Source organism: Cynoglossus semilaevis, unplaced genomic scaffold (assembly GCF_000523025.1).
Source record: "Cynoglossus semilaevis isolate Cse_v1.0 unplaced genomic scaffold, Cse_v1.0 scaffold342, whole genome shotgun sequence".
NCBI classification, from domain to species: Eukaryota; Metazoa; Chordata; class Actinopteri; order Pleuronectiformes; family Cynoglossidae; genus Cynoglossus; species Cynoglossus semilaevis.
This window is the reverse complement of record NW_007585117.1, coordinates 271,288-288,408: the sequence shown is the minus strand read 5'-3', so window position 1 is coordinate 288,408 and position 17,121 is coordinate 271,288. Positions and strand designations below refer to the sequence as shown.

The window sequence follows — 17,121 nt, the reverse complement described above, 5'->3', positions numbered from 1 at the left end:
GAGAGGACAAGAGTGGTGATATAAAAGGAGAGGAACGGAGATAAGAGGTGAAGATAAAAGAGGAAGAAAAGCAGGGATGACTAAAGGACGAAAGAGAGAAGAGAAGAAGAAGAGAGGAGAGTAGTTCATGGAAGTGGACAAATGTCATTTTTCATAAAGGTCACATCAGGCAGCTTCCCATTGGAACTTGGAAAAGGAAAGAGAGACAATAATGTGCATACAGTATTGGTCTCACGGCTGCAGAAGAGGCATAAGATAAATGTGCTGCAACACAAAAAAGACAAAGAAAGAGAGTCTCAGTGACATTAATAAACTGAAAGAGCCTGGTCATAGTCTGCTGTTTATAGAAAAAGAGGGGGAAAAAGATCAGAGCAGCCGAAAATAAACCAGAGTAAAATAAACTGCAGACAAAAATGGGGAAAAAAAGTAAAATGTCATATTAAACCTGCATATGAAGAGCAAATAAATAAGAAAAGATCTGTGCTATTGGCAAAACTGTTACACAGTAAGGAGCATCACAGTGATGCTGATGAAAGCACCTCACAGTAAGGCCCGAAGGTCAGAGATAAGTGACTCTTCACAGTAGCCTCAGAATAACCAGTCAAACTCTCATTTGTCTTCGTCTTTTTTGGAGCTTTCCAGGCCGGGACACCTGCAAGCTTTGAGTGTCTCACTGTGTGTGGAGGCAGTAAATGTTGGAAGGTGTGATCATCATCGACTGATCGAGTGTAGAATGTGAGTGGGCGCTAAAAACAGTTGACTGGATTTTAGCTCAATTTTCAGCTAAATTCTTGATAAGCAGAGTATTAGTCTAACTCACCCCCACCTCACCCCTTAGCATTATTGTCATGCCTCCACGTTGCCAAATGTATAGCGATTTCTTCTAACCACCACTGACCTTTATTTAAAACACAAACATAAATCATTTCCTCACTGTGGCACAAATAAAGAAAATATTGAAATTAAAATGAATCTGCATTGCTGCCCTCTCCTGGAGAGAATAACTCACAACTTTGGGAACCATTATTTTAATTGAGGAGAAGAGAAATACTGTATATGGTTTATACAGAGACTGACTATCTCTTCTCCCCCGTCCTTAAAGAAAACATGGATTTGGTTAAGATGGATGAGGAATGAGGGCAGCCACAGGGCTCACACTGCCTGTCAGACCATGACAGGGGAGGATAAAGCTGTGGGTGAGAGAAGAAGTAAGAAAAACATGTGCTTGAGAAACCCCTACTGAGTTCATATAGTAATTAACATCCAAGAATTTATCAGCGGTTAATTCCACTTCCATTTGAGTAATCCTAAATGAAATCCTAAATGCCTGGTCTGCTAAAATTAATATTTATTTCTCTTTTGAGTGACAAGACCACAAATGAAAAGTTAAGCCAGAGTTCGTCTACGAGAGGAGCCTCCAACAACCACTGGCTTCGTTGACAGACACACAGACACGCACGCACCATAAATGGCTGCTTTCACAGATCAGGCCACACAGCAGGTGGACCAGGACTAGTGGACTCAGCTCTTCTAAAGACACCTCAAACTCACTGACCTCTGTGCGTCTGACTCATACCACCAGCAGCTCCACCCTCCATCTTTCCTGTCTTCTCTACTGTGCTACTTACAAACAGCAGCAGCATAAACTGACAGTAAACACATTTAGCCTTGCAGAAACAAGTCCAGATGCAGTGGGGTCCAGCTGCTCTTGTTTAATAAACATGTTGGTAGAAAACCACTGGGCCTAAGAAACAGAGGAGCCGAGAGGCGAAGGTGACACGAGCCAGTAATGCGAGGTTGAGGGCCACCTGAACACACCCAGAACAAAAGGACTGCATCAGCGGAGAAGTGGTTTGAGGTCTCAGGCCGGAATCAGCCCACACACATACACACACTCTCAGACAGCATAAATATTTGTAGGATGATAAACGTCCTCTCATCACTGTGCCTTGACTTCAGCCTTACTTCTAAACTGCCCCAAAGAGGAGCTGGTGCTGGAGGTTCACCTGTGTTTACTCTAATGATTGCACATCTGTGACTGTCAAAGACACTGTCCATGACTCACAGACTCACTGTTTCATTCATTCTGAAACACAGAACGATGGTCCTACATGTCCTGGTTCTTAGGAGACGATGTCTCTCCTGTTACAAACCAAACATCTGTTCAGGATGGCAGAGAAGCTGTAGCAGTCAACAAGCAAGGGCAGGTTACACATTTGACACTATAGAGTCCAAAAGAAATGTTTGTTAAATTTTACTTTTATGCTTTTAACATGGTCAAAATAGCCTGTGCTGTGTAGCATTGAGGTTCCTTTCAATATGAAGCTGTTTTCTGGGAGCTCACTACTGAGCAGACCCTGTCTGAACAGCAATCAAAATTTAGTCACATTTAAGGTAAATACATAATAATCGGATTCTTCCAGAGTTCCTCCAGGCTCACCTAGGCTACAGTGTTGTAGGGGCAGATCTGTATGAATAAGAGGTACGTACTGACACACTGTGATGCAGCCTCTCATATTAATTAAGGTCATGTTGCATAGATTTAGTAACAATACTTTGAGCGTGTTGAAAGTTTGAGTATAATCTCATTTAAATGGCTAGGCTGCGTTTCGAAGCAGGCCCAGTGATAAAACAGTGACTAAAAGTGAATCCACACAGCAGTGAGTTCCCAGGAACCAGGAATCATAAAGACTGATGCAGGATCACATGCTGCTGCAGCTGCAGAGACCTGAGCAAGAGTAGCAGTGCTCTCAGGAGCTTTACACAGAAAAGTGTGGAAGTGGTGACAACAATGAGAGTCAGCAGAGCTGAGTGTGCTGCCAGCACAGGAAAAAGGAAACCAACTGTCAGGAAGACAATAAGACCAGGTAGATGGATGGAGATGGGAGTAGCTCTGAAGAGATGGTATGCCATTCAAAAGAAGTGACACCACTTTGGCAGACTCTTGGAGGAAATAAAAATATTATGGCGTGTGTATAATTTTGAGTGTAACACTTCCTCCCTGATCTAATGTTAGGTTGCTGGCCCTCTGATCTGCACCGTCTATATGGAAAAAGAAAGAAAAACAGTAGGAAAGTATTATGTATTAGCAAAAAGAAGGGTTTTATTGAATTTCAGGATTAGGGAGCCAAATGGGTTTTTTTTTCTGAAAAGAATTATGGTTATTTAAATTTATTACAATGGAAAGGAACAGCTGATGATAATTTGAGCTGAATAGGATCTTGATATTATTAATTAAGAGAAATAAGAAATGGGCTGCTTTACATCTAGTAGAGAGCTGAAGGTTTTGAAAAATGTATGTCTCAGATCAGTCATTGAATACATTAAAGGCAGAAAATACTGCAAAATATTAGTCTGACGACAGTCTCGAAGGGTTTGTTTTGTCAACAAACTTAGAAATACTTACTAAAGTGTCACCAAGAATATGCAAATCTTTAAGAAGAAAAACACGTTTTCAACTCATTTACACAAAAGAAGTTGTGAACTACAGATTAACTTTTCATGTCATGTGACTATTTCGTTCATGTGTTTATAAATGTCAACATTTATAGTGAACTTAACAAGAGTCAGACATAAACAAACACTTGGTTGTTGGGTTAATTTATTTTTCTTTCTTTATGTAAATGTTTTAAACGTTTGAGGTGTGTATTTTGTGATACTGTTCTTACCTTTTTTGGTAGACAGAGGAGTGAGAGGCTGCAGTCCCGGCTGAGTAGTGAGGCTTATACAGTCCCGTCTTCCAGGTCCCGTCCACCAGCGCACTGAGCCAGAGGACCAGCGCGGTCCAAAGCAAACTTTTCCTGCACAGTGCGGACACGCTCTCCCGGTGGCCCGGTTCCATTTCCGTGGCATCAACAGTAGGGCCAAAAAACTTACAAATTAGTCCAAGTTTCCGGTGGAAGCTCCTGCTCCAGCTCACGGGAGGGGGAAATGTGTCAAACAGCAGCTGGTTTTCAGTACAAGAAGAAGACACGCATCCTATTTACTGAAGAGAACTGCAAACGTCTCTGGAACTTTCTGGCACTCCGTGCGTAAAAGAAACCCTAAGTCAGCTGAAGAGTACTGCTAGTCCTTGTTTGTCTCTGAGGGTGACACGGCTTCACAGTCTGGAGCCGGACCTTGAACACGGTGTCAATAGTAGAGTGTGCTGTTCTTCTGTCTATATGTGAGCTGGGCTCACTTCAGTCTGAGGGAGTGCACAGAGCATAGGCTCGCAGCAGCAGCGGGCATGACAGCACTTTTATACTCTGTTCTGCTCTTAAACAGCACAGCCTGCTGATGGGCTGTTCAGCCTGCCCCCTTCAAAACTCCTCACACAGGACAATAGATGCTAAAAGGCAACGGTACATTGCATACACGTACAGTCCTGGATGAGTTAGTAATAAAGGGCTGCTGCAGCACAGAAGTTCTTATGAAATGACTGGCTCTGTGCCGGAGAGCAGAGATGTTTGTTAAAGAACACATGTAAATATGGCACTCATTAACATTAGGTTGGACAGATTATTCAAATCATGTCAGACTATATAAATCAGGGGTGTCAAACTCATTTTGGTTCAATGAGAATAAGAATAAGTCCATGTTTTTCCCCTTTGAAGTACGAAGAACTACATATTTATTGTTAATTATTTATATTTAATGAAATATAATTTTACAAAAATCCTGAACATGAAGTGTTTGTGTATTTTTCTTACGTTCAAAAATTATCATGCAAGCCGGACTGAACACCGTAGCGGGCCGGTTTTGGCCCATAAGCCCTATTTTTTACACCCCGATGTAAAAAGACATCAACAAGCTAGCATTAAAATGTTCATGCATCATGAAGCTCAGGCATCATAAGTAAGACAACAACAGAAATAGCAAAAACCTAGCACAAAATAAAGTAGTATAAAAAAATAGTAGAAATTTAAACTTGTTCATGTTCACAGACAACAAGTAAAATTATAAAGATATATAAGAAAAACAGTTTAATTATAGTAAGTAACATATTTAGACCTAGATGGCAACAATTAGCATATGAAAATGATAACAAATAAATCAAAACAGTGAAAACTTAATTTCAGGCCTGCACGGATTGAGATTATACCCAAATGAGTTCAAGTCTGCTGAAGAGGAAACTCAAAGGAAAACCAAAGTGAAATCTGCTAACTCACAGCTTGCTGTAAGACACCACAGACTGGAAGCATTTCAATTTGACACATGAAACAGAGACACACATTTGTGGACATACAGAAATGATCCATGCATTTTCACCGAATAATTAGTTTTCAGACCAATTAAGTCAAATTGGATTATTTCCCATGATACACCTGATGATCTCAGTGATTGGGAATCTCTGTCCTACCCTGACCATTGGTATAAATGTGAACATGATCACTTGTTTATCTCTATATTAATTATTAATTATTACTGCTCAGAGTGTACCCTGCCCCCACCTGTTGACTGTTGGGACTGGCTCTACTGTAGCGCCCACTGTGATCATGCAAAGATTAAGCAGAATAATTTGGCCTTGAACTTCCTCTACCTTTCTGAACATCTATCCTTCATTTGTCAAAAAGCTCTTGAATGTAGGACATGTCGTTCTTAGAGTGTTATCCTTCCACCACAGAGCAGCTGTGGTTCTGGTCCAAACAAAACACCTGGCACAGGAACCTAAAATCAGGCACCACATGTATATCTGTCTGCGTCTGAGTCTGATTGCACCGCCACACTCTCACCAGCTGCAGACTGCAAAGAGTTTTAATGCAACATGTCTGGTGGAAGGTGGTGTGGCTGAAGCTGTCAGCTGACGAAAGATGGTGTGAACACTTTGACGCCTTCACAGCAGCATTGGGACTGGCACTAAGTGCTTGTCCTACACTACTCACAGGTTACAAACAGCATACACACCAACTGCTGTTGAACAGAACTGACTGAGTGAGTGAACCCACCTGCTCTTAATCACAACAAACGGAAACTCAGGATCAGTGGGGGCCGGAAAATGATGTGCCAGAGTTTTGGTTTCAGGGTACCGTTGGCATTTTACGAGACAGCTCCGAGCAGGCACCGGTGCAGTGCAGGAACTGGAGCAGTGGAGGGTTATTGTAAATCCCACAAGCAGCTGAAAATAATTTGACCTCTGAGGGGAGAAAGGGACTGGTTCCACTCAGAGGATCTTTTCATATCTCCTTTTTCTCCTATTGAGCGGTTTTCCTTCCCTGCTTCTATAATTCCTCTCCTCTTCTGCTCTGCAGGCAGAAATCACTGTTTTGTCCTCTTTTTGTCCAGTTTTGTGACAATCGTATAAATTTAAAGTAAAGTGCGGGTTATTTAAACAACACTCTCACCCCCTACTGTGTTTTGCTCATAAATTTTCCCTCTTTATGATGGTCCAGACCAGTTACAGCTGCGCAAGGGCCTTTACCCTCGACCATTAAAAGGAAAGGGAAGCATGACCCTGTCCTCAGATTCATGTTTAGAAGTGTGAATTCAAAACCTATTCATGTTCCTGGTTGTTTTCCCGGATGATAATTTCACCCTGTTAGTCTCTGCAGTCTCATAAGTCACATGCTTGTCCTATTTACTGCCCTACTCTTAGGAGTTTCTGTTAACACGCTGACCTCAGCAGCCTCCCTTAGTCAGTGTCAGTGCTGCACCAGATCTGTTTGTTAAATGTTAATATTACACTGCTCGTGGAACGATTGCGCAGGGAAAAGCTGAAAAGCTACTTGGAAAACTTTAGCAACCTTTGGTTTGAAGTTGCCTTTTTCACCCCGTGCAGCAGCTCATTGTTCTGTCTTCTGCACACAAAATGACTATATGACACCAGACAACAGAAACACTGACTTTAATATATTTCGTCTTAGAACGTTTATCCATATATCTGTTAGAACTGCAAAATAATGATAGACTCAAAGTTTACCGGACCATGTCCCACGGTCACACCACAGACAACAACTGTCTGTGAAGTCTGTCCACGGTAGTCTGTCCCTGTGCTGCTGTATGCTGCCATCTAGTGTCCAATAACTAATAATAGATACCAACACTAGCGATACAGAAAATAATTTTTTTACAAATATAAAAAAAAGAAATTCAACACAATTCGGTTTGTTTTTCTGTCAATTTAAAGTAAAAAATTATACATAAACAACTTGAATATGATGATTTTTCTGTTTGCTTTGCAACTTTTTAATTCATTCACATCCTCAAATGTAGGATTTGGAAACACAGACAAGGACTTCTTCCAACATTTTTTGGTATAATTTTGAAAATTAACTTTTTTTAATTAAAGTCTCAATATATATAAAAAATACACACAAAACCCAGACAGTATGTAACTGTTAAAAAACATTTTTAGAGGTCTGCAAGAACACTAAAATGCAGGCTGGCTGTTGTAAAAGATCATTTGGAAAACAAACTTCTAGCACAATTACTTTCACCTGCAGCCACTGGATAAGCTGAGCTAAGGAATAGCCCTATGTCACTCACTGATTGCCACCCCTCGTTATAATGCAGGTGGGCAAGCAAAGTTGAAGTTTGGGCAAACCTCCAGTTTAATGTTCTCAACAGTTATTGTTGCATTGCCTTGCAACTTGCACATGTAGGCTGTCTTACAACAAAAAACTTACCAATTTCGCCTGTAATTAATTCCAGGAATAAACATTCGTTGCATCTAAGACTGTATTAAAGTCACAGACAGAGTGTTGTGTTCAGTCAGCATTGAGCAGTAAACAGACTCCCTGGAGAACCCAGTGTGAGATGTGCATAGTGGTGAACAGATCTGCCTCAAACACCAGCCCCACACCCATGGCATTTCTCCGTAAAGAGGTGGTGTACACTGGTGTACGCAGTGTGTTCTGTGGCATAAGTAACAAAAAAGTTCACACTATTGATAAAGGAAAAAAATTCAAAAGACATGTATGTAAGTGTGGTGTGGTCCTCACCTGTAGTGTCAGGTGACGTGCCTCGGTGGGTATGACTTTGAGAACAGGCATCTCAGTGACCAGACTTTTTGGTTTACTCTTCACCAAGCAGCTGTTCTCCATGTCCCAGTCTGCTCCCTCCAAGTACAGGCCGGACACATTACAGCCTGCAGGGAGAAGGAGAGGTGATCACCAAATCACCAAAGGAACACAAGCCATTTAATCACTGGCTGATTAAATCATTTAAGTTAGTGGTCGCCCATGATGCTGAAAATGCATTTATAAATGTCATTACCTAGTCCAGGTCTGTCAGTAACTTCCTCCTCACTCTGGTACTGGGTCACCTGTGTGTACAGTGTGGAAAGATCCAGAGGCCAGCCATTTTTCCTGCATGCAGCTTGGACCAGGGCAGTCAGATATGATTCTGGGATATGAAGTCCTGAAAGCCACATTACCTTTGGCTCTCCTTCATCCACCTGATTGAACAGATTGTTACTGAGAATATACAGAATTCTGGTATTCATAAAGAGAGTTAAAATCCCTTTTTAAAGAATACAGAAGAATACATACAAGATACTTACCAATAACATTTTTGAGAAAGCAATGTCAAAGAATATGTATAAATTGAAACTCACATAGAGCTGAACTGATATTGTGGCTGACTTTATGAAAACAATAAAAAATAAAATCAGTAATTTGGTTGAAGAAAATTGAGATCTAAGTTTCAACACAAAAAAGTTCATTTTGTTAGTTTAAATATGCTAATTTAAAAGGTAAATGTTCACACAGGGAAAATTGCTCTGTGTTTTAACTGCTCCATTTGATGAGTTGTTAACTAAAAATACAAATTCTTGCAGTCTTGCCTAGTCTTATATGGGATACTTGGGCAGATCAACAGTCTTTCTTTTTTAATAGGAAATAGCAGAAACTGTAGCCAGAAAAGTCAAAAGCTATTGCACAAGAGCTTCAAAAGCTATTTGAAGCTCTTGTGCAGAGTTATGTTTTGTGTTGTCCTTCTTGCTAGTGTTGTAGAAACTATCAACACACACACACACCCAGCCCTTGCCTCAGTTATTGCGAAATTCTTGTTTCGGTTCGAAGTTGCAATAGTCCTAACATTTTATCTATTAAATACATTTAAATTGAATTAACAAACTTTAGGTACAGAATTGTGGAAGACCTCAGATATTTGTGGATGTTGTAAGGGGACAGAATAGGGTGAGACAGGTGCATTGTATTTCATTATAGGAAGAAAAACCTGAAAACAATTCTTACAGATAGTTATTCTAATATTGGTTGATGATGTCGGACATCCATAAAAAATATCTGTAGGTGATCAGATGTGATGGTTTATTTTCTCACCCAGAAGCTATACTGTTCATATCGTCTCTTGAAATGACTCATCCAGTTGCCCAGTGACTTGAGGGTATCAGGTGCCAACTTCTTCCAGATGGCAGGTATGTGACCGTTATAGAGGGCACGGGAAACCTCATCCAACTCACTGCTCATGCCCACATCTCCAGCCAGAGCCTGCACATGAGAGTGAGATCAGATCAAATCAAGTCTAAGGAACAGAGACAAATTATTTCGCCGCTGCTGTGCCGCGCTTCCATCTCACCCTCTGCAGCTCAGCCAGAGAGTGCCGCATTCTGACCACCAGCTTGTTGAAGCGTTCCAGTTCCTGAAGCAGCACCACTGATGTGGGGGAAATGTCTGAGCCAAACCTTTTACGGATCACATCCATGTCAAATAACTTTGGCAGCTTGTTCTGAATGTCCTGAGCCACCTGGCTGATGTAGTGATCCCTGCTGATGCTTCCACCAGATTCACCTGAAGCAAAGGACAGTGTTTAAAAAAGACAGGAGACGAAGAAGCAGTCATCTCAAGTACAATAAATACTAGTGGCAAGGATGGAGCTGGAGGTCACTGAGAATGTGGAATATGACCTGCAGACTTTTAAGGAGCATTAAAGAAGATGAAATAAAGTGAAATAAATAAGGTTACATGTCTGACCTACCTGTCTGAGGCTGCAGCTCTATCAGGTGACTCCACATGTCTTTAGCTGCCTGTGTGTAGTAACCTATTTCTGCATTAGAATGAAGACCATACACCTCAGGTGTATTTGCCAGGGGCAGGTTGTCAATCTCATCTAAAAGAGAAAAATTTTAAGGGATTTAATAATATATCAAATTTGAATAAACTAAATTTAAAATTATGTTAAAAAAAATCACAACAGACCAACATAAACTTCCTTGGGCCCATTTGGAGGAATACTGTAGTTGACATCTTTGTTGTTGAAGAAGTGAAACTGTCTGAAATTGTAAAAAAGAAAATCTCCAAAGTACTCGTCCATGTAGACGCCCAGGACCCTGCGGTCAAAGCTGTCGATCACTCGTCCTCCGTATATCACCTTGAATAAATTATACATGTACAGTCACAACAGCACCCAACTATTAAGGTTTACTTAAGCACCATACATTTAGCCACACCTCCCCAATAAGATATTTCAGACTCCCCCAGGGAATATCACTGTCTCCCTGTGTGTGAGATTTGGTCAGGTAAGTGTTGAGGATCTCAAGACAAACCTGAAATACACAGAAAAAAAATAAATCAAAGAAGTTTAATGAGATTTAAAAAAAACCTCAAACTATTTTTTTTATTTTTAATGTTTCCATGCTACTTACAAAGAAATCCGACTCATTGAAGTCATACGGAACATTCCAGCCAATCTTGCCGTACTTTCGTCTCTCTTGCACCACAGCGTGGAAGAAGGCCAGCACATACACCACACTACAGAAGGCAGGGTGAGGACATTTGCTCAAAGTCTCTTGGGAGATTTTGGAGTACGTCGCCCGCATGTTCAGCTTAAGTCCATTGGGGGGCTCCGTCACCACCTGCAGCCAATAATATATCACATGTAAAAAACAAAGACATTTCTCAGAAACTTCTGAAAAACACAGTATATATACAAAAATGCAACCTTAAGTGATTTTTGCAGGATGCCAATGGGGAAGTCTTTGATTGGATTGGTGGTGATCCACAAGCGGAAGTTGGGATTGGGCTTGGTGATTCTCTCTAGCGATTTCTCCAGGTCCTTCAGCCATTTAACTAGCAAGTGGCAGTTCTGTAGCATTAGCCATTGTCCACGAGCAACTGCACTTTCCAGCAGCTGCAGCGCCACCTTTATTACAGAGGCAGAAGACAGGTTAGTATTTTGTCATTATTATCTATAGATGTTGCTGAACAGCTTCTCCTTGCCTTCTCTTGGCCTTGACCCATAGCCAAGAACTTGAACTTGCTGCCCCCAAAGCCTGACCTCTCAGCCAGTTTCATGAGGTCACTGGCTGGGTCAGAGCCAGGGCTTAGGATGAAGATGATGGGGGAGGAAGGTGTGCTCTGTTCATAAATTGTATCAAAGCTGATCACAGGGGGCTGAACATATCTGAGCAGAAAAACAAGTCAAACTTACACAAGGCATTGTACCAGAAAGTTCTATTCTCTGTCAGATTCGGTGTAGGACCAAGACTATTAGAGTTTTACTTCTCTCCCATAGTGACAGTGACATAATCAGTCACAGCTCGATAGACTCTATCAACACGAAAGCAGCGCAGCAACAGAAGCTTCTGAAAAGTGGACAAGTTCTCCTCATATTTCATAGGGACTGGCGCCTGTTCTGGATTATCTAGGTCATACCACTGAGATGACAAGAGTCAGATTAGAACAGATCAAATAAACACAAATGGAGAGAGAGGTTAATGGCTGGGATCACTCACAGCTTTCCAGTCAGTTGAATTTTTCTCCATGTCATCAAGCAGGAAGCCACACTTCTCAGGAAAGTGCTCTGCCAGTTTCACTATGTCTTCCCAGCCCTGATCTGGAAGCCAGTCACATGGTTTTGTGCGCTTGCTCTTTTCCAGGGATAGATTACCTTCACACGAGGTGGAAAAACATGAGCCTCAAACATTGTCTGCTTATGAATTCACAAGTGTCTTTGTCTCTTTTAGCAGATTTTAGAGTCAAATCTCACCTTTAATGAAGAAGTCTAGCTCTTCCTGATACACTCGTCCTTCTGCCTGCTCAATCTTTATGGTCATGTTAAAAGAAAAGAGCAGCTTGTGTCTCTCAAACAAACCTGAGGATAAAAAGTTGGATTAACAACAAATCTTATCTAATGATTTGGATCATTCTGTCTTTATCTCCACCTGTGCAGCCATAGTTATAAACGTTGTATGTCAGCGTGTTGATGATGTTTTTGAGTCTTTGCGAAAGAACAGTGTCGGGCAGAGATTTGCGCAATGAAAAGTCAAAGACCTCCAGGTAGGAGGCAAGAGAATACTGGTACATGCTGTTCACCAGAGACATTTCTGTCAGAACAAAGAACAGAATGGCTCCACGCATGGCCGCAGGTCGATAACCATCTCTGAGTTTGTCGATGTCTGTAGCTGTCTCCTCGGCCAAGCGAAGCTTCTCAAAGACCTTAGGTTATCACAGCGTCAGAACACGGGAAAAAAGGAAAAGATGAAACAGATGATGTCAGTGAAACAGCTGTTCCTCAGGTCAATGACTTCAGCTGTCGCCAAACTGACCTCACTGGCTTTGGACTTGGTTTCCTCCAGGGTGTGAACCAGCTCTGTGTTGTCCAGGATGTTGCCTGTAGACGTGGCCAGTTCTCTGAGCAGCGAGTCCCTGAGGTTCTTCAGCAGTTTCTTGTTGTTGCTAGTCTCTTGGATCAAACGCTCACGCAGTTCCTCCAGCTCTTTTTTCTCGAAGCCCATAATGACACTCAGCAGCTGGTCCTCCAGACCCTTTAGAGTCACTATAGGGAACAAATCGTTAAAAAAAATCAAAATGACTTTTTTTTTACACTAAATGTAAATGCTAAATGATCTCACCGGTATAGTTGATGACCATGGTTTTTCCAAACACTGATGGAGAATATCGAGGATTGGCCAGCTTGGTGTTGAGATACAGTTTGAAGTTAGGATCGTAGTCCACCTCCCTGTCACCCAGCGTGATGACCTGTCGACCTTCTTCTCCTTTAACGTTTTTCTCCAGAACATTGTCGATCACAGGGTCAATGTACTCCTCCACATCTTGGAATAGGAATGGAAAACCGTATTTGATGGCCATCTCCAGCTGCTTCAGGAAGTCTGGATCATTGAAGGATGAAATCTGAAAGCAGAGGATAATCCTGTCAGCAGGGACTTCAGGGACTTGTGAGTCATGGTAACACATCATTTGTATGTATGACATCTTTTACCTTCAGGTTGTTGTTTTCTTCTTTCTTCTTTATCCAGTTGAGAGCTTGCTGCTGGGGATCAATACACAGAGGGAACCGGCTCCCCCTGGTGGTGAGGATTCCATTCTGGACGGACAGCTCATCTGGAGGCAAACCCTCTGACCCCCATCTACAGTGAGAAAAAAAATAAAGAGACATTTATACAATTTTTACCAGTATGTAACTTTATTCTCACATTTTTACACCATAAACCATTAAACCAAGGCAGAATCTCTTTTGTCAATCCTCCTCACCTGCTGATTTCTACTTCATCTGTCAGAAGGGTTTCAACTTTGAACGGCTGACTCAAGGGGATGTCTTTCTCTTGCACATCCTTGATCCATACTTGGTAGACCATATCCTTCCTGAATTCCCAGCTGAAAGCTCCTTCATAGCTCAAGAACGCAGCAGAGATCAGACAGTCGCCAAGGAGACGCATGCGCTTCTGCTTCAACTCCTCCAAATCTTGCGTCCACCTGAGTCGAGAAACCAGTTAGTAATGGGCAAAGACCATGCACGAGAAATAAAAGAGCCACTATAGGTGTACGGTGGTGAAATGATTTGTAAGGATGCTGCCCTTTGCCTGTTGTTTCTTACGGAAGCGTATTGCTGCCACAGAAAAAAAACGTAATTACGTAATAAGTTTCACATTATTACGTGATAAGTTTTACGTAATTACGTAAAACTTATCACATAATAACGTAAAATTTATCACGTAAAAACGTGATAACTCGTAATGTGGGTGACAACGTATCCAGCTTGTATCCATGGAGCCGTGGCCCTCCAGTTCATCAATCCTTCTAAGTGTACACATACTAATATAAATCCACTGAGCCCAATAATTGAAAAATCTAACTAAACCTCAAGCCAAGCATATCTATTACAATTCAACTAAATAGTGTAAACAAGCCATATTCTTGACTCGCAGGGGGGCTTTCATTGATCATTCAATTCAATTCAATTTCATTTATAGAGTGCATTTCTTGTACAATGCAAACTCAATGTGCAGTCATCACGTAATGAAATAGTATAAAATCATTATTTGTAATTAAACAGCATGTATTGTATATTTTCTACACAGAAACGGAAGCAAAGGCACCGTAGGCAAAGACTAAACAACAGCAGGACTATGTGACAGTGACAATGATACACATGAGTGACATCGTCACCGTTCGTTCTCAGAGCTCAGGCCTGAAATAAGTTTGTCTGCAGCGATCAGTCTCCTCTCCATGATCTCTGCCTCCTCCTGAAGCTGCTGTTTCTCTGTGATGGCATCCTGGTATTTCTCCCCCAGGGCCTGCAGTTCCTTCTGGATGTCACTAAGTTCTCCCTGGATGAGCTCCAGCTCCTTCTTACTCTGAAAGAAGTTTTTCTCCAATCGTGCCACCTAGACATACAAGATATAATAAGTGTGACTCTTCAATCTTCCGTTTGTGTCATTATAATTTGGTATACATCTTTGATCTTACATTACCTTGTCCCTTTTGGGTTTTATCTCCTTGGCAACATCACAGTAACCAATAATAGCCTCAACAAACTTGAGCATTCCTGATCCAGCCTTACTGATGGCCTGCATCTCTTCCAGGCTCGTCTGGAGGCTCTTCAGGAAACCTATTCAAGATAAACAGCCAAGAAAACCAACATATTTGTCTCTACTACATACAGTACTGTATACAAAGTGTTTTTTCTACTATCACAGCACTGACTCACCTTTGACAGTTCTGACCTGGTTGTTACTTATGCCATCACAGTCCATCTCCATCAGTGAGCGCAGGAAGTTCGCCTCTGACATCATACCTTTGGCAGACTGCCAGCTGATCTCCCTGTGTCCACGCAGCACCAGGATACACTCACAAACCACCTGCACTTGTTTCGGAGGTTTGGCAAAGGACCTGTTTAGGAATCGTGGAGGAAAAGCAAATAAATCAGGTTTTATAGTATTTTAGAATATTTGTAGATATTTTGCTTTCACATAACCAACACCTTAAAGAAAGAATTAAAATAAATACAAAAAAGGATCAGGAGCATGAACATATTGAACATATATATATATATATCAATACATATTTCAATTAATCATATTTGGGTTGTATATATAAGCATATATAGCTTATAAAAAGCTTTGTGTATAACTGTATAGATATATATATATATACTTATAGGTATATTTATACATATATGTGGATGAATCATAATCAAGAAAAATAAAAATAAAATAGAAATAAAAATTTCTACATTTGACTACATTTCTACATTTTTTCCTGTTGATTATTGGAACATAAAGACAAATTATGTATGTATTTCAGACCAGTTTTTATGTGACTAATCCAAATGATGGAATTATTGATATTAAAATGTTAAAAACAATTTTACTTCAAAGACCTTCTTAGAGCCTGTTGCTCAGGTGAGGTGGGCAAGTGAAAACAGTGAAAAATTAATATGTAATAAAATGTATAGGTTTTTAACCAGAGGAAACAAAATATTACATTTGCTAGAAATAACAATCTGTCTCCATAACACAATACAGATGATTTATTTCTCTCAATGAAATGTTTCATTCATTTTTTTTCCAGCTGCAGAATTAAAACCCACTCTGTTAGGTTGACCATGTACCTGATCTCAGTGACATCTGATTTTTCTAGGTCTTGTAGAGCGTTGCGAGCAGCCTCTAATGCAGGCAGAGCCTCAGCCAGGGAACTTTCTGCTTCACATTTCTCCACAGCAATCACTTTATTTTGCTCCTCAATCTCCGTAGCCTTGTCTTCTGCCAGTGTCTTCTTCTCCTCGGCTGTAACAGAAAGTGATTGACGGGCAGGTGACTGACAGGTTAAAGCTGTGTTTACTTTTGTGTTTGTAATTTTGCTCAGTAGATTTAAAAAATGCAGCCACTGACCCACGGTAGTGTTGGCAGCTATCTCGTCCAGCAGAGCTTCACAGGCTGCAGACTTTTCAGCAAGAACCACCTTCTGTTCTGCCAACTTCACATTCAGCTCAGACAACTGCTCACTGGCCTCCTTCAGTTTGTCCAAACCTCCCTCTAAATGCTTGCACTGAGCTGCAACATGACTGAGCCAGTTAACATAACACAGTCCTTCGTATCATCACAGAAATTCAAAGACAGGCTGCATCTTCTCACCCAGGATGTGCTGGTCCTTCTCCTTCAAGAGTTTAGAGTACGTACTGATGAAATCCAAGTAGTTCTTTGGAGTGACATAGTTACTGCGTCTGAGTTTTTGTTGGAACAGTTTGCTGTAGTCACCCACAGAGATGTGGACCATGCATACATGAGCTATCACATCTGCAGAGTGGGCCTCAGGAATCATGGGACTTTCACCTGAGAGTGAGAACATTTTAGTGTTGCAGCTAATTAAGTATAAAAAAATAATTTCACAAAAAATGTCACATTATAATAATCACCCAGGAAAGACTGGGCCACTGCAAATAAAGCCTGTGGAGGCCAAGAAAGGAACCAGTCTATCACTGTGTTGTTCATCAGTCCTGGGAACAATAGGACACAAACACTTCAACACTAATGCAGCTCATTTATTTATTCTTGAAAGTTTCAAGATTCCAAAGGTTGGGTTAGTAACCAATATAACAAAATGTACTTGTGCACATATGGGAAGAACACATAGACAAGTTTGTCTGTATGCTGAGATGCAAAATCTGTCTTGCTGTGAGGTAACAGCGCTGACAATTTCTCTACTCTGTGAGCTGATTGTGTATTTTACCTGGGAAGTTCCTGCAGCGTGTCCTCAGAGTCTCTCCCACTGGAGACATGCCTAAAACAATGTGCAGATTGTTGGCACTTTTGTTAACATAGTGTTGCCACACACTGTCTTTAGAAGGACCAGCTCCATTCTTTGAAGCTTCTTCACGAAGCTGGTTAACGATGGATTCCTTCTCATCATCAGGGAACAGGGCAGGAACGATACCTTTGAAACC

The 17,121-nt window shown here is 41.1% G+C and overlaps 2 protein-coding genes across 4 annotated transcripts in view; both read right to left on the bottom strand.

The window, feature by feature from the left end:
• The window catches only part of emid1 (EMI domain containing 1), a 63,955-nt gene extending 59,592 nt beyond the window's left edge, over window positions 1-4,363 (bottom strand). The window contains exon 1 of one of the 3 annotated variants that reach the window (XM_025053695.1): window positions 3,669-4,363. In XM_025053695.1, the coding sequence (XP_024909463.1) occupies window positions 3,669-3,841 (173 nt within the window). In that variant the 5' untranslated portion in view covers window positions 3,842-4,363. The remainder of the gene's footprint in view (window positions 1-3,668) is intronic. The other 2 variants (XM_025053693.1, XM_025053694.1) reach the window with 2 other exon arrangements.
• Window positions 4,364-7,685: 3,322 nt separating this feature from the next.
• The window catches only part of dnah10 (dynein axonemal heavy chain 10), a 25,505-nt gene continuing 16,069 nt past the window's right edge, over window positions 7,686-17,121 (bottom strand). The window contains exons 41-67 of the mRNA XM_025053701.1: window positions 16,908-17,111; window positions 16,594-16,674; window positions 16,313-16,510; window positions 16,070-16,231; window positions 15,790-15,964; window positions 14,887-15,068; window positions 14,651-14,787; window positions 14,346-14,563; window positions 13,431-13,652; window positions 13,159-13,306; window positions 12,791-13,070; window positions 12,485-12,714; window positions 12,101-12,374; window positions 11,926-12,030; window positions 11,672-11,826; window positions 11,439-11,593; window positions 11,157-11,340; window positions 10,879-11,079; window positions 10,583-10,792; window positions 10,388-10,483; window positions 10,137-10,308; window positions 9,916-10,047; window positions 9,517-9,728; window positions 9,261-9,428; window positions 8,194-8,374; window positions 7,920-8,065; window positions 7,686-7,832 (exon numbers count right to left, since the gene is read on the bottom strand). Coding sequence (XP_024909469.1) covers window positions 7,686-7,832; window positions 7,920-8,065; window positions 8,194-8,374; window positions 9,261-9,428; window positions 9,517-9,728; window positions 9,916-10,047; window positions 10,137-10,308; window positions 10,388-10,483; window positions 10,583-10,792; window positions 10,879-11,079; window positions 11,157-11,340; window positions 11,439-11,593; window positions 11,672-11,826; window positions 11,926-12,030; window positions 12,101-12,374; window positions 12,485-12,714; window positions 12,791-13,070; window positions 13,159-13,306; window positions 13,431-13,652; window positions 14,346-14,563; window positions 14,651-14,787; window positions 14,887-15,068; window positions 15,790-15,964; window positions 16,070-16,231; window positions 16,313-16,510; window positions 16,594-16,674; window positions 16,908-17,111 — 4,775 coding nt within the window. The remainder of the gene's footprint in view (window positions 7,833-7,919; window positions 8,066-8,193; window positions 8,375-9,260; window positions 9,429-9,516; window positions 9,729-9,915; window positions 10,048-10,136; window positions 10,309-10,387; window positions 10,484-10,582; window positions 10,793-10,878; window positions 11,080-11,156; window positions 11,341-11,438; window positions 11,594-11,671; window positions 11,827-11,925; window positions 12,031-12,100; window positions 12,375-12,484; window positions 12,715-12,790; window positions 13,071-13,158; window positions 13,307-13,430; window positions 13,653-14,345; window positions 14,564-14,650; window positions 14,788-14,886; window positions 15,069-15,789; window positions 15,965-16,069; window positions 16,232-16,312; window positions 16,511-16,593; window positions 16,675-16,907; window positions 17,112-17,121) is intronic.